This window comes from Microcebus murinus, chromosome 8 (assembly GCF_040939455.1).
Source record: "Microcebus murinus isolate Inina chromosome 8, M.murinus_Inina_mat1.0, whole genome shotgun sequence".
NCBI lineage: Eukaryota > Metazoa > Chordata > Mammalia > Primates > Cheirogaleidae > Microcebus > Microcebus murinus.
In genome coordinates, this window is record NC_134111.1 from 82,285,000 (window position 1) to 82,302,729 (window position 17,730).

At 34.0% G+C, this 17,730-nt stretch overlaps 1 protein-coding gene across 1 annotated transcript in view; it reads left to right on the forward strand.

The window, feature by feature from the left end:
• The window catches only part of CPS1 (carbamoyl-phosphate synthase 1), a 114,828-nt gene that overhangs the window by 65,045 nt on the left and 32,053 nt on the right, over positions 1–17,730 (forward strand). The window contains exons 22-25 of the mRNA XM_012751480.3: positions 10,858–10,999; positions 12,328–12,393; positions 12,836–12,899; positions 14,999–15,180. Coding sequence (XP_012606934.2) covers positions 10,858–10,999; positions 12,328–12,393; positions 12,836–12,899; positions 14,999–15,180 — 454 coding nt within the window. The remainder of the gene's footprint in view (positions 1–10,857; positions 11,000–12,327; positions 12,394–12,835; positions 12,900–14,998; positions 15,181–17,730) is intronic.

Below are 17,730 nucleotides of genomic sequence, written 5' to 3' on the forward strand. Positions count from 1 at the left end.
CCCAAAATACATTTTATTCTAAATTTTCTTTTATGTTCTATGTGATAGAATATTTTAGGTGGTATCATAGATTTGATAACACTTCATTTTTTAACTAATAATTTATTGAATTAGATATAATATAAAATTTTACATCAAATATTTACTGTTCTGAGAGCCTTCATTTAACTTATTATTTAAATAGTATTTTCATATTTTTGACAAATAATTGTACATTTTTGAAAGTGTGAGGGAGTACTTATGATTCTAGCATAGGCAAGATAAATATTTTACTTAAAAGGTTTTCATAGTGATATTCAGATTATTCATAAAATGCATGTTATATATTTCTATATATTACTTTTTATATGTTTGATAGTTCCAAAAAGTTTAAGTTGATCTAAAGTGTATTTATCACATCGTTTAGGGAGAAAAGAGTGTAAGAGAATTGAATAAGTCTCGCACATTTGATGTTGAGGAGGTGGGTGTGGAAGCTAGAATATAAGGACCAAATATATAATGAGAAAGAAGTAGGTAAAGGTATGAGTTCTACCCAGGAAGTAACAGATTCTGATTGCTTTTAGTTTGTTATATTTATGTTATTTTTAATAAAAGTGAGAATCTTACTATAAAGAATAAGATAGTCTAAGAAAAGGAATTAAGGTAGATATTATCCACCTATTTATTCATTGCATATCATAGTTGGAACCACATAGTTTCATGTCATTGCTTTGTAATTATATATGTGCTAGTATCCCCTAATTAACATATATTTAATGCAAATACCAAATATCATAATGTCTTAATATACCTTCATTATAGGCTTCTCTTAGTAAGACCTTTTTTTAATTTGTATGAGTGTAGAACAGAGCTCACTACTCTAAGGTATAACATCAATTCCGAAACAGATATATATGGATTCCAATTCTTTATTTGTCATATGTTTTCTTGGGAATTGGCATACAGTGCCTGGCATAAACACTCAACAATGTTTGTATGCTAATACACCAATTAAATAAAGAAGGAAATGTTCTTGGTAGAAAGTGAAAAATCAGAATTTCTCAGTCATGGCAAAGGAGAGGGAATTGTAGTGGAGGAAAATTCATTATGATTCCTGGTTGCTCAAAGCAACCCACACAATTATTAATTGGAAAATATATAGTTTAATATACAAACTGTGTTGGAAAACATTATAAATCAGCATTCCTAGGTTTTAATCTTTTTGAGTGGTTATATATATATATACTAATTAGGTAAGAAGGCTTTGAATAAATGTTTTTAATAATAGGGAATTTATCTAATTGTTTTGTATTGTCAGAGATTATATACAGGTAGGCATTACAATATCTATAGGTACATGGTGAAATCTCTATTGCTTGTTGAGAACTAGCCAGCATTTTTACATTGTTGATTTAAAAAATTATCCATGTCTTTAAATTTGTGCATTTTTGAAAACTTTTTGTGAGAAGTATTCATAAATATTTACAGTTGTAGTGAAATTTATGATTTCATTAACCAGCAAAGAAGGTTAAGGCAAAAAATAAATACTTAAGAGTATTTATTATAAAGATATTTACTATGTTTCTCTGGTGACTTTAAAGCACATTTCTATTATAATACAGGTGAAACATACCACTATTCTATTTTTACAGATGGTGAAACTGAGTCACATGAGGTGTGTGTCATACTTCATGTCACACCAGTCAGAGGAAAGCAAGGAATCTAGCCCAGGGCTTCTGCTTTTGGTTTTAGTCACTAACCCTTTTCTAAAGCTTCTTTTTAGAGATATGACTTTTAAATCAGACAGCTGGAGATCACTTCCTCCTCAGCTGTCAAGTTGTGAGCTGCCTGTTTTCCTGCCTGCATTGTTGACCCCACTTAGAGCAGAAGCATTGCGAGGAACATGCCCTTTTCCAGAACTCTTGGGGGAGAATACAGGGAGCCTGGCAGGGAGAAAGCCCCAGCAAGTCACCTTTAAAAGATGTCAATAGAATTTTCAAGGGTATGGAGACCTAGGATAAACATTTTCTTTATAAATTTTGCTTTATTAATAATAAAAGACTGCATATATGTTTATATATACACATATGTTTTTCTTTAAAGTGCAAATGACATATCTTTCATGTTCATGCAGGTGTGAGTAAAACAACACTTGAGTATAGAATGGAAATTAAATTTACTCAAAATAGGCTGCCAGAGCCATAGCTACAGAAGCTAGAGAATCAGTCTCTGACTCCCCAGAAATTTTTCAGCTGCTAATTTATACCTGAAATGCCTTTATGGGGGCAGAAAGTCTCTGAGTCTGACCTTGGAGGGGAAGAGTGTGATTCTGTCCCAAGCAGTCTAAGGCAGGGCCATACCTCCTAACAGTGGAGCATTTGCCTGAGAGCACATTCTCTTTAAGAGATCAGTTTTGACTTGCAGGGAATAAAAAGCATGGTGACCCTCACCACCTCAAGGTGTGGGGACAGAAATGCTCCATAAGAGAGGGAAGGGGAGAAGAGAGCTGAGGTGTTGGACCAAGTGTAGGTGCCTTGCCAGTTTTGATCTGTTAAACTCCTCCTCCCATTTCCTCTTCCTCCTCTTCTCTTTGGTCCTTTTTCTCCCTTTTCCTCCACCATTTGCATCTATGAAGCTCTTATTACCTGCTTGGTGTTGTGCTGAACACTTGACATATTTATCATTTCATTGATGATAAATTCTCTAGAGAATTCTAGAAGCTAGAGAATTCTCTAACTTCATTGATGGGTTTTTATCCTCAGGATAGTTGGAGCCTAACCCTAGATTTTGGCCGATGATATTTGTCTATCAAAGGTGTAAATAGGCATTTTGGCAGTATTTGCCTATGTAAATATAATGATGATAATGTGAGGGCCATCACATCAATATCCACATGACAGTATCAGTGGTTCTTACTACCTCCCACCCCTACACTACCACCCATTCTTTACCTGGTAAACTGACTTAATTGCCCATTCTTGGGTCTAGACAGCTTGAGGAGTGAGTTACTTAAGTTGTTTGCGTATACAGTTACTAATGTCAAGTAAATGATAACTTTTTTATCATGGTTATTAATGTGCATTTTATATATCTTCTTCTGAAAAATGCTAGGCGATACAGGTATTTGATTTCCATGTAGGTTCTTATCAACATAGATCAAGTGTGACATGTCACCAGGAAATTAATTCTAGAATTTTTCCCACATCCTCCTAAAGGTGGCTTCTCATTTTCCTCCTTCCTAAAAAAGGCTTATAGTTTCTCATTTAAGTATTAGAAAAAAATTTAGTCAAAATTATTCCCATATATGTTACATTTTGCAAGAAAAATAATTATGCTTCAGTTAAGTAATTTATTTTAATAAGGTCCTAAGTAATAATTTCTTAGTCATATAAAGTTTGTATTGGAAGTTATACATTTGTTTCTTGGGACAACATTTGTGATGTTTGGAAAACTACTCTGTGGAAATATGATGATTTAAACAAAGATGATAGAGAAATTTTAAAATATAGGACTTTCCAATACATATATTTGTGAAATAGAAAATGGTAAAACATTAAAGAATGCTCATTCACTGTCAATTTTCTATTAAGATTTTATAAAGTACCTCTTTTTATCTGTTAGATTTAAATTCTGTACACATAAAACAAACTCATATCCATGAGAAAATCCAGGGTTTTGCAACTGAATACATCAACTTTCTTTTGGGAAAAGTATACATTATCTAGATTTAAAGTTACAAGTCAATGTATTAATCAGAAATAACAGGAGCAATATTTCATAGACTTTGCCCTGTACTTCCATCTGATCAGGTGAAAGCCATTTGATTAGCAGCATGCTTTTAATGTAACAGAATACTTTCTTATACACTAATTGACGTGACTTACTACTTTGGTGAGGTGTTTTCCATTTGTTTTTCATCTTTATCAAATCAAGGGCAGAGAAAGTCGCAGCATTTTAAATTAAGAATCACAGATAAATAAAATGTGATTTATTAAGGCTAAAAAATTACAATTAACTCAGCCTGCATTAGGCTATTTTCCTAATTATCATTTCTTGGTATTCAGAGAGCATAATTATGATATTATATTCAATAGTAGATATGTGATTTTACCAGATTGAAAGTATTACCACAATATTTCTGGGTTATTAGGGTCATTAAAGATTGGTAAAACATAAACATAGGATTTAGGAAATTAAAAACTACCTACATAAAAATATCCAAAGCACCAGTTGCTCATAAGGTTTTCTTCGTTTTGATTTTGTTGTTGTTATTACTAGCCTTTAAAGGCAAAATACAGCTTTAAGTATGCCATCTGTTGAAAACCAATACTTGTAATATTTTAACATTATTGTGATAGTGATAAGAAGACCCAGATCTTATTAGATAATGTTCATGATACCATACTTTCCACAAGAACATTGAATCTAGGTATTATTTGTCCTGTACGTGAGTGTTAAAGATCAAGATCTTCTTTAATTCCTTCAAAGACCTCATTGCTGTACAGAAACAAGTCATGGTGCTCTCAAAAATTAAGAGAAAATAATAGTATTTACTCAGTTTTCCGGGTGTTTATCCTTTGCTTTTCTAAATGCTACTCCTGTTTTTGAAAAAGAAAATGTCTTTTGCATCTCTCATAAGGAAATCGGTAACAACCTGTCTCTTTGAAAGAAAAGAGAAGACAAATAACTTCTCCACTGCTGGCATTATTGTGATTGTGGCATGGTCTTGAACCTGTGAAATAGCAAAAATAATCAGTGAAGCAGTTGAAAATCTCATGGGAGAGGATGGGGAGGGGTCGCAATGCAGAGAATGTGTATCTTACTCAGGTCTCTGTTCTTACTAAAGCAGGTGTCATTGCTAAGCATCAGACTGAGTGTTTTTCTCTGCTTCTGTCTTTGGGGAGAATTTTTTTTAAAGAGGATAATAATAAAATTGCAAGCCCATCCCATAATTGTAGGCCAGGTGGAGTGCTCATTTTCACATTAGAGCTTGTGCAATCTGGAGGGAAATTTGTTTTGTATTACTTGTGAGTTGGTGGATCAGATAAAAGCCAGTCAAGTGGAAGAGAGGACTGTGTGAAGTGCGTGGCTCCCCTGGTAATTAGCATGCTGCAGGCGTTCCTCCAGTCGCCTAATAGATTTCCCCAGCTCCTCTGTGCCAGGTGAAAATTTCCTCATTAAGGAGAATTTATTCCATTTCCTTTTATCATTTATTATTGAAGAGTAAGTGTGAGTGGAGGAAGTTCCAGAGATGACAGGGTATGATTTTAAACAACAACAACAAAATCTACATTGCGAGTCGGAGAGAGAGAGGAGAAAGGCTTGTATTGTTTATAAACCAGAGATCACCCCATAGACTTCCCGCCATAGAAGCTGAGCCATGCCGTCTCACCATTAAAGACTATGGCAGAGTGTGTAAAAGTCTGATGGTCTGGTTTTAAGACATTTTTCCCCCTCTAAAATTTCAAGCTATCATTTTATGCTGCTGAGTAGAAAGAAACGGAAGATTATGAAAAGGCCAGCAACACAGCCATTTGACGTGTTGTTATATTGTTTAGAGCCTGTTATGCAATGATGAAAGTCTAACCTTTTGAAAAGTTTGCCCTTGAACTCTCAAAGCAAGGCAAGCTGGTAGGGGAAAGACAAGTTGTGTATAGAGCATATTTTAGAGAATACAGTTCTGAAATATGGATTTAATGTATACATGTTCAAAAGAGTAAAAATAAACATAAAATACTAGTACACGTAAATACACATCAAATAACAGAAAGTTTATTATACCTATTTTTAAATTGTGTGCTCCATTCAGCTGATCACATTTCTAACTTGGTATAATCCTCCCTTGCTTTACAATGTAATATAAATGGAGTATTCCCTGTTGAGGGTTCAAAAAGAAGTTTTGAGCTATATATTCAGCATGTGTATTTCCTTTTAGTAATTATTGTGTTTTGAGTTTTTTTCTAAATTAAGGTTTTCAATTTTCCTTTGGAAAAATAAAACTATAATAGCTCTGTTTCTAAAATAAGCTTTTTACCTAGTTTGATTTAAAAAAACAAAATAAAAAAGTCACTATGATGGAAGTTCTTTTTGGAGACAAAATAAATGGAGGGAGCCCAATATGGGTAGAGAAAGATCAGAAGTGTGTATCTGAATCTCCACATTGTTAAATGAACTTTATGTTCACTTAAGATTATTCATCTTGTATTTGACTCTGAGGAGGTTTAACCTTATCTAAATCACTGGCCCAAAGCTAATGAATCATGTCTTCAAACTGTCTCTTTTTAAAATTTTATTATAATGGGACACAAAATAAAATTTTGTATCAGAACAAGTTAGGAATAAAGTCAGTTTTCTTCTGTGTGTAATGACGTGCCAGCCAACCTTGTGCTATACAGAAGCAGAGGAGAGAACAAGTGAGGAAAATGCAGGGGGTGCGTCCGCTGCTCCCTGTCTTGGAATTAGGAGTACCCTGCAGAATTAGGCAGCACTGAACGTGGGAGGGGATGGAACTTGTCTGTGCCTTTGTAATTGCCATAGTGGGTAAGAATCAACATGTCTTTCTCAGTGAGGAGGATTGCTAGATGCTTTGCATGGTGTCATGACCATGTCTAAAGAGTAGAAATTAATAACCAGAGAGACCATGAATAAAATAGTATCGAAAATACATCACTTTGAATAGCCTATGATCACACCTACCCAATAATTTGCATTCAAGTTAAGGTAGATGGATATACTAATATGATATTCCAATGTAATACACTCTAATTCTCAAGACATATAAAAATATCATTTCAGGGTATTGATCTAGTTATTGGAAAATTGGGCAAAGGTTAAAGAAGCAGATTTTGGCTCACTAGGAAAGTGTTCTAAGAATCAGTTACCAAGCTTAAAATATGCACTGTTCACGTCCAGCTTGATATCTCTGTTTCAGAATTCTCACCTGGTATGATTTGAGGTGGTGCCTATGTAGAAATATAACAGTTTTCACCCCATTCTGAAGTACTATTCACAATCATTATTTTGTATTACTATTGCTCTTCTCAGACATCCCCTTTAAATAGTCAAAGCTCTCTGTGGTAGAGGATGTCATGGGGCAGTAACAATTGAGTTAATCTTAGTGACAAATACCTTTTTTTTTTCCCACTTAAGCTGAGCACAAAATTAATTCATTTCAACTTTTATGCACACAGCCAATTCTATCACTCAGCCTTTCTTTTTCTTTTCCCATTCTTTCTTTTTTATTTCTTTGTTAATAAGATTCCATGTTATTAATGCTTGGTGAGTAGAGGAGGAAGACTGCATATTTGCTAGAGATTCCTATATATCCTACTGGACTCTTGTGGTGAAAGAGAATAAGAGAAATATGCATATTTCAGTTATAGAAAAACTGCATGCTGAATGTATATAAAACAAATGCAAATTTATTGCATCTGTATTAGAAATGTGAGGAATCTAAATGACTTCTTTTTTGTTTATTTAATACCATTATTTATCATTTTAATTTGAAAACAATGTAGTAACCTTTGAAGAAATGACTGATATTCCACATAAGGAATAAAAATAAACACACACACACACACACAAAAACCCACTGCAACAACAAACAAATAAAAAAATAATCAAAAAAGCTAAAGATAAATATATAACTTCTGCTTACTTTTGGACTTGAAGAACTTGCATTTGTGATGCTGTGAGTCTATGGTATTAATTACAGATGTGATGGTTCTTTTCCAAGCATGTTCCTTAAGTGTGTCTGGACCACTGTTTTTTCAGTGTTAGGATTTTAGTCATTTAAGTTAAAGTTGTTACTGTTCTAATTTAGAAAAGTAGCTTATTTGCCAAGAACTTCCACTTGGAGGCTAAATGCATACTTGCACATAAACAAATGAGCAATTGGTTTAGGAGTGTATTCATGGCAAGGAAAGTGGAAACATATGTTTCTAAAACAAATAGCAACAACAACAACAAGTTCTTCCTCTACTTTTTTCTTTTCTTTTTTTTTTTTCAAAACTAAAGGCAATTGTAAACGATTGTGTTTCAAAGCCTCAGAAGTCATCTCTGGGGTAAGGCCTTTCCAGACTTACCCAACCCTGCCCCTGAGCCACACCTTCATCTCGTATATATTTTTCTCGTAGCACCTTTCCTGGTGTAGACACATTAATGGCTATTTGTCTGCCCTGGACTGTACTCTGACCTGCTTGAAGGTAGGAATGTGATATTTTACCTCCCCATTGTTAATATAGGTGTCACAGGCCTGATACACAGCACGTATTCATGCACTGGTGAAAGAATGACAACGAATGTTGCTCTACCCTCACGACCCAGTTTCCTACTCACTCTTTCCAACCACAAATCCTCAGTGTGTTTCCGATGCCTGCCGTGTCCATCATTGCTCTCAAATTATTGCAAATACAGTTGCACTTGCCTATGGTATATCTGTCAATTCCTTCATCTGTGTAAGTTTAACTTTCTTTACAGCTCTGTTCTTGTCCCTCTACCGCTGTAGTATTTCTCAAGTACCACCTCTCACAGTGTTATCTTTCTCTGACCTCACATTCCACCACATAGCTTATCCCTCCATAAAAGTTTGGAATCACTTTCTGTCCTCCATTGCTCAGATATTGTTTTGTGTTGTCTCAAGAAGCACTGTCCATTAGAAATGTCTGCGATGATGAAATATTCTATAATATAATCTGCACTGCCCAACACAGGAGCCACTGGCCATGTGTGGCTATTGAGTACTTAAAATGTGGCTAGGGTGACTGGAGATCTAAATGTTCAGTTTTTAAAATTTTTAATTAATTAACCTTTAAATAATCACACATGGCTGGGGGCTACCATGTTGGACAGCACAATTCTAGATCATGTAGCAAAGGGCTTGGCACACATACTAAGTCAGTCAATAACACTTATCAGGTTGTGTTCAAGAAGTCAACAGGAAAATGAGGGAATGCTTATCAAATATTTGGAAAAATTAAAAATTAAAATTCAAAATAAGAATAAAAACAGAAGGAATTAAATTCATTGGGAGAATTAACACACTGATTTGAGACAGAGGGAATTTAGGTACAATAGATAAAGCAGATAGACTAGGAAAGGTGGTAGCTGCAAAAATCCAAACTAATATTGATGCCAGAAAGCCAGAGAAATAGCCATTATATGTATCAGCTTAACTCTCCTCTAAATTCAGAATATGAGTTAATTAAATAAAGAAGATTAAAGATTAGAATGAATGCAATGCAATAGATTTAATGTAATTACATTTTATTAACAGGATTTCATGAAAATGTTTCATTTAGATCTTTTGACAACACACTGTTATATTTTAATATCATTGTATTGACTACCAAATTGTTATAATTGAATTTTATTATATTGACTATTGCTTGAGATAGCTGCCCCACAGGTATTTTGTTAAAGATGCTTCACAGTAGTATTTCATTCCTCCACCCCTTAGCTCTTTACAAATTATTTTTGTGTGCATTTTGGAATCTAGTTATGAGCTGATTTCAATCACTTCTTTGTCTTTTCTGTAAAATAAAAATACTAGAGAGTATTCATTTTATATTTCTTCTTTATATGCATAATTTATATTTATAATCATTTTATATAAATATATAAATATGATGTATTTATATATTTATATTTATATTTATAATTTATATTTAGCCTTCATTTATTTATATTCATAAATATTTATTGAATGTTATCTATGGGCCAGATAATGTGCTAGGCTTTAGGAATAATCTGGTAAATGAACCAAATGTATTTTCTGCCCTCATGGGACTTAAATGTAGTAGGAAAAAGTCTGATTGGTGAATGAAAGGTAAGAGACATTAAAGATAGTAGGTGATGATGATATGCTAAATTGTATTGTCCATGGCTCCAAATAAAAGAGGCAGTTTAAAGCATGGGGAGATCAGTGCAGATGAGAGCAAACTGAGAGGCTGGTCATTAGGTAAACTTTGAAGGATTTTTTTGAGGTGGGGAAACTTTTAATAGAAATTGGACAGGTAAAAGGAATGCCAAAGGTGTTATTAGATAAGAGAAACAATCTGAATAAATTCTACACTATGGACATGAGCTTGGGGAAAATGAGACAAATCCAGCCTGGGTGAAAAATAATTATAAAACCATAAGACAACCTTCCCAACATAGACAGGTGTGTGATATTAGTTCATAGAGGCAGTTTATGGAGAGGATATCCATATCCTGATGCATGTTGGCACACCCAGGGGAAGATGATTCTCAAAGTGCATGTGCATAAAGACCTGGAACACAGCACTGGAAAAGAGGACATGGATTTGGGAGTTATCAACCAGCCTTGCTTCTGGAGCCCATGACAGTGGCTAAATTTAGAGAAGGAGAGAAGGTAGCCAGACTAAAGGAGATAATAGAGGGTAGAGCCTTGGGGGAACAAAACAGTAAAAGGTTGTGAGAAGCAACTTAATAAAAGTCAGAAGAGATATCTTTAAAGGATGGAACATCAAAAGAGTCATATGATGACAGATTGAAGAAAATGAATATTGAGAAAGGACTCCTGGATTTAGAGAAGGAGGTCCCTGATTATTACTGAACAAGCAAAGTTATTACAACAGTAAAATGCAAATGCCATTTTTTAAAGAAATAGGCAAGGAATAGGATACCTGGGTGTAAAAGCAGGAAATCACAGAGAAGGTCAGCTTTACAAATGTAGAAGACTTCATAGAGGATAAAAGATGTAGTGGGTTATTTATTCATGAATTTTTAGAAGACAAGGGTATCTATACATGTTTGCAGGTGGAAAATAAGGAGCCTTTGGTCATTTTGAGATTGAACATGCCACTGCTCTTTATGGTTTGGTCTAAACTTGGATCTGTCTTTTCTGTTAAATTCTAGTGACTCCATTACAGAAGAAACCCTCCAACAGGCAAAGAAGATTGGGTTCTCAGACAAGCAGATTTCAAAATGCCTAGGGCTAACTGAGGCCCAGACACGGGAGCTGAGGTTAAAGAAAAACATCCGCCCTTGGGTTAAACAGGTAAAGGAATTTCCCCTTTTCCCCAGAGTATCTATGCTGAAATGTAGGTATAACTCAAAAAGCCATTCAATAAAAAGAGGAGTGGGATTAGAAAGTGACTCTGCTTGTCCAATTGATGCCTGTGATGTCACTAATTTTATTCAGCCCAGTATTGATTTGTGCTTAAAAGGGGAAGGATGAAGGGACATTGGATGTAAAGATGAGCATACCTAATTTTCTTGGCCTAAATGAAAAAAAAATAAATCAAAATGACCTTTCCTCTGCTTTTTGACCTATATCCAAATATATATGTAATAAGAGAAATCCTTAGTGCAATAGAAGGACTTGAAATATCCTACCATGGTGGCTGATTCTCTTGGAAAGAATAGTTATCTCCATTGGCACTAACTTTTTACGGGGTAATACTTTATTTTAAGTGCCCCATCATTATGGTTCATTTAGTATTCATTGTGATAGGGCTGGGCATAATGAGCTCATCTAGTATTCATGACAATCACACATGAACATTCATAGGTGTGCCTTGTGGATTTTTTTTGTGTGGGGGTCCTTTAATGGAAAGGATGTCTTGGCTTAAAGTACCACCAGCTGGTTTTTGTCCTTTAAAATCATTGACTTTTCTCTGCATGCTCAGGGGCACATGCATACCCTTAGGTCTCAAGCTTGATGTTAAATATTTTCTACTCAGCAATTATTATCTTTCTTCCTTCTCACCTGCCTTATACCAGCTTGCCCTGCCGGCCCCAGATTCTTGCTCACTAAGCTGAGCAACTGGCCCTAGAGAGATGAATTGATTTCCAAATATGTTCAATGAGATCCTGTTCTCTGTGCCCCACCCCCTTCCCTCCATGCTTTATGGTATTTGTGTCATTTCATTGCTCAGTGCCATAGGTAACTTAAATCTTGTGCATTAATTTGCAAACCAATGACATCCTTACAAATAGGTCATTTTGCTCTCATTTTGCATTTCACACACAGCTGCTTTAGACAGCTGACTGGGTAAGTCCTCCTGGTAACTAGTAGACTACAGGACCACTTTGTCGTGTTCATGAGAGGTACTACTATAGTAATCCAATGATGCCCCGGGGTGTGTGTGGCTATTTACTAACAAAATGGTAGCTAGACCACATCATTAATTTTTTTCCTCTCTCTCATTTTCAGAATTAGAAAACAATTAGATTGTACATACCTTTTCATGTGTTTGTATTTGATGGTAATAGGCATTAAAGGAATATAAATGGAGCACAAAAAACCCCATAGTCTTGAAAAAAATTATAATAAAGGAAAAAAATACTTATTTATTTGCTTATTTTCTTTATTTTCTCTTGCAGATTGATACACTGGCTGCAGAATACCCATCAGTAACAAACTACCTCTATGTTACCTACAGTGGTCAGGTAGGAACTGCCAAACTGCCATACCCAGAGAAATCTCAATTCAGTAGATGGTGCACATTAGGGAATATATATTTTTCGCATCTTTGGTTATCAAGTTAATAGAAATGTGAGTCAGATGCAATGATGTGTTTCTATACTTAGTTTTTTTAAGAACTGCTTTAAGATAATGAAACCAAACAAGTGAAAAGACAATAAGGACAATGATTACATGAGCATATAATTATGCTATGCTTTCATGACTAATTTACAAATATTGAGCTAGATATCTTTTTTAAAAATAAGTAGATCTTACATAACACTTTATACTCATGGGTTCCCAGAGACTAATAGAGGATGCATGTGAACAAGAGGAATAAGAAGAAAGACACACTGAAAGATGGGAAAAATAGTTTAATTAAATGGAATAATAACATAATACTTTCCATATTCTTTTTCCCCTCAGGAGCATGATATCAATTTTGATGACCACGGAATGATGGTGCTGGGCTGTGGCCCATATCACATTGGTAAAGTGAAAACTTACATTGATACAGGACTTTGCAATTTATATAAAACTCTTCACATGTGTTAATTCTGTTATTCCAAGAACTATGTCAAATGCCATTATAATCAATGTTTTACAAATTAGGAAACTATGGTTCAGAGAGATAAAACCCAGACATATACAGCTACTTAGTGATAAAGTGACATTCAAATCAGGTCCCAACTAGAAATTTTATCTCCTCTCATTTCACCATGTTACTCCTTTATCATTTTCAAACTCATTAACTGAATGGAACCTCTCATTGGGTTTGGGGAAAGGATTAAACTTTGACTTTTTCTCTTCTAGCATAATTTTTCATGAGGATTTAAGTTTGCTCAAGGACTTTATGCATAGCCAGAAATTATGTTGCAAATACAACCTCTGACCTAGTGTTTGAATTTTGCTTACATCAAATGCAAAGATCTTGTCACATTGGTGCATGGGTAGAACATTGTATAATATAATCATACTTACCAGAGATTAGGATGTTCTCCCTTAGTCAATTAAAGTTAGATATTTAATAGCCACTCAAGATCTATTACAATTGCAAAGTATTTATTTAAATGCACAGTGACCTTAGTCAACAAGTGTGTTTAGTATTCAGTCTCTGCAAGGTATTCTAATATGGAAATTATAAAACATATGATTTGAATGTTTGTAGTCTTATTCTGCTACTTTAAGCATAGTTTATTTTAGTTTTTACAATTAACTAAGTGCTTCGGGATATGCTAGTTTACTAAACTTTGGCCATATCTTAAAATAGGGCAAAGGTGTTATATTAATACCCTTACCATTTTAGTTACTGTCTTAGTCCATTTGTGCTGCTGTAACAAAATACCTGAGGTTGGGTAATTTATAAGGAATAGCAATTTATTTCTCACAGTTCTAAGGGCTGGGAAGTCCAAGATCAAGCTGTTGGGTAGTTCAGTTGTCTAGTGAGACTTAGGTTTCTGCATTTTAGATGATGCCTCAAACCTTGCAGCCTGCAGAGGGAAGGAATGCTATGTCCTCACATTGCAGAAGGTGAAAGGCATAACGTCAGCAAACTTTCTCTGTTAAGCCCTGTTACAATGGCATTCATCTATTCAGAGGGCTCTGCCCTCATGACCTAAACACCTCCTAAGAGGCCCCACCTCCTAGCACTGCTGCACTGAGGATTAAGTTTCTAACACATGAATTTTGGGGGTCACATTTAGACCATAGTGGTTATCTATGGCTAAATATCCTGAATACCTTCACCAGCATCTACTCTTCTTCTCTCTGGACCATTTTTCTTTTCTTTTTCAAATTTTACCTATTTATACAAAAATTTTACATTACATTAGGACACTGAGAGAGCTGATAATCAAGTATATATTTACTTGACAGTGAGAATTAACATGGCACTATATTGGGTTAATAAATTTTGACAAGAATTTTTTGGAGACAATGTCCTAAGGCAAAGAATTAGTATTATTACAAATTATAGACTTCCAGTTTTATGACTTCCCAGTAGAGGTGATATTTTGAGGCATTTAGGCCATTATTATACTTCAAATTTCTTTCTAGAAGGTCACTTACTTTGCATGGGGTGGCCTAGCTAAGACTGAAAGGATACACTTGGAAAGCATAGGACTTTTCAATCAATCATGGTATGTCAGAGCTCAAAGACACCTCAGTCAGCAGATTAAGTGCAAGGACTGAAACAAGAACTCAAGTATTGTGATTACTGGATTAACTCTTTTTGTGTATTGAGGTCAGTATGTTCACTTTGAATTTCTTTTCAGTAAATAAGGATTATCTTTATCATTAAAATTATCTCCCATTAACTTTGAAGTTCTGAATGCTTCAAATATGGATAGTGCCTATTGCAGAATGTAACATATAAAAGGAGCCAACATTTCATGGCTGTTTTCTCTGATTTCCTACTACTAATAGAATAAGCATCATGGATCTGAAATTTATATTTTGGAGTTAGTTTTAAAAATTGAATCACTAGGAATTATCTTCCTTAGCTTGGACTGACTGCTGATATATTTATGGTTCTCTTTATCTTGTAACTTTAAGCTTCTCTCCCTTTTCCCAATCTTATTGTCTCTGCAGGCAGCAGTGTGGAATTTGATTGGTGTGCTGTCTCCAGTATCCGCACACTGCGTCAACTTGGCAAGAAGACAGTGGTGGTGAATTGCAACCCTGAGACTGTGAGCACAGACTTTGATGAGTGTGACAAACTGTACTTTGAAGAGTTGTCTTTGGAGAGAATACTAGACATCTATCATCAGGAGGTAAAAAAAGAAAAACAAAAAAAAAAAAAAAAGAAAAAGAGAAGATATATGCAGTGCACACTTTATATATGTGTATTCATGTATGTAGATTTACATTGTAATTCCCCTTAGGAGAAGGAGCTGCCAGTGCCTTCCATTGCCTAATTTTGTAGTGAAACTCTAAAAAAAAATCACTCCAGACTTTTTGAGGCCCTGGCACAGAGTGATTATTTTTCATGTAGCATTCACTGTTTCATTCTAAGCTTTCCATATTGAAAACTCTACTTGGTATTATAACATGTGCCAGCCACATGTTAACTAGTACAAGATGGCCTCTCATAAATATTTTGCAGAGTGATTTAATTGGTCATTTAGTCACATAATAAACAGCCTCTTACTAGTTCATGTGATATGGTTTAATGATGAACGGTTCCCAGAAGAGTCAGTTGTTCACACAAGACCAGTTAATTCCTTGCTCCATCAGATGAAGCTATTAACCTTCAGTTTAAGATCAATGAGTCTATTCTGAATTTTGAATGATTTTGGTTTCTCTATAGCCTTCACTTACAGTTGCTCCCCTATTACCACTCCAACACTATTGAGTGCAACTTCACTGTGGAGTCATAGTTTGGAGAACAAGTAAAATTATCTTACACTTAAAAAAATAACTACTACTTTTAGAAAAGAATACAATCACTTCCTGTTTTAAATTTCTTTTTAATAGATGGAAACTTTTAAAGGTATTAAAGAGAAGCATAGCAACTTTTAAAAAAATAACCACTGGAAAATTTCAGAGTGATGTCTAGGAGTTATGTTTTTGATGTCATTACAGTTAATTTCTTACCACAGAGAATCATCCCTGTGTTTAAAATATGGTCACTTAGAGAAAAAAAGTACTGAACTGAAACCACAATACTTAAATTCTAGTTTGACTTGAAGACTCATTGACTTTGCAAGCTACTTAAATTCTCTATGTGTCATCTTTTCTGTTAATGAATCACAGGAGTGTAAAAGCATGCTACTTGCAGGTACTGTGAAGTTAACATGGAATTTATGATTGAAGTCACATTGTAAAGTGTAAAGTATGTACTGCAACAATGTGATGATTTTACCATCATAAAGAAAAACAGAAAAGTTTAGGATGGATGTATTAATATAATCATAGATGTCCATTTGAGCCTAACCTACTCATCTTTCAATATAATTCCATTAGGTACTATATATACTTTTTTTTAGTTCTCTCTGACATGGTTTTTCTAATGACTCTTTAATATTCATTTCATATAGATTGGTGGGCATTAAAATAAATGCATTCTACAAATACTTTTTGAGCATCTTGTAGATGCCAGGTTCAACATGATAGCTCTAAAAACAAGCCTCTACCTTCAAGACATTAACAATAACACTGAGATTCATGATATAAATATGTGAAAAATCAAAGGCTCATTTTAAAAATATTAAAAAGTATTACAGGCAATAGCAACAGGCATTTTACATACACATAATTATTTTTCCTGTGAAATGGTTTAAGGGGAGATAGAAATATCTATGAATTCTTTTAGATACATTTATACATGGCTATTAATAAGATTCTTTTACTATAACTGAAGTTAGTATGATAGAAAGAAATAGGTTGGCTCTTCTTTAAAATGAAATGGCACTTAAAAGTATAGTGTTACTCTATATTATGAAGTAATTTAAAATGTTATATTGAAGAATATGAGAATATGGTATATATATTTATATATAGACAATGGTACTTCTGTAACAAATCTTGAGTTAAATGAATGAAATAATGACAGACATTAATTAGCGATAAGAAAAATTCATTAAAGAATGTGTGTCTCTAGACAGAATTAGGGTTCATTTCTACCATTTAGTTTAATTGTAATCAAATATTATCCTAAGATTCTGCCTAAAATGTAACATATCTTTTACTAAAATGTAAATTACTAAAATATAAAGCATGATCCTTCTCATTAGCAGATATATAAATAGTGGAATTTTGTAAATTGGAGATAATCCATGAAATTGCAAAAATCAGAGCCATTTTTAATGAGGCAAATACTATATCTGTCAGTAAGATAAATTTTCTCACATGGCATTTTGTGTATATTAATAAGATCATGCTTAATTTGTTCATAAAAATAAGGACTAACCAAAGTAGTGGCTAGGAGAAGTTAAGATATTCTCATAAATTTTAAGTATTTCTTTTAAATATTTTACTGTAGAAAATAAATTTCTGGTGTGATTGCAACTTGGGTATTGCTTTGGAAATATTCTGGTGGTGTGTTAGTGATATCAGGTTTAAAAAATTAGAAAACTAAGATGAGTAAAAAAGATACAAACAAATCTAGGTAAGATCAATGGAACTTTGTGAGCTCAATTGATGATTTTAAGCCTCAAGTAGTTTAGAAATCTGTGAAACAGTATCTGAACTTTAGAATATTTTATTTCAGTAGATTATTTGAAATTATTTAGGAAGAAGTGATTATCATAATGATGATGATTTACTTGTGTAGAATACCACATTCTGTCCCTGTGTCCCTATAGGTTGGGGCCAATTTATGG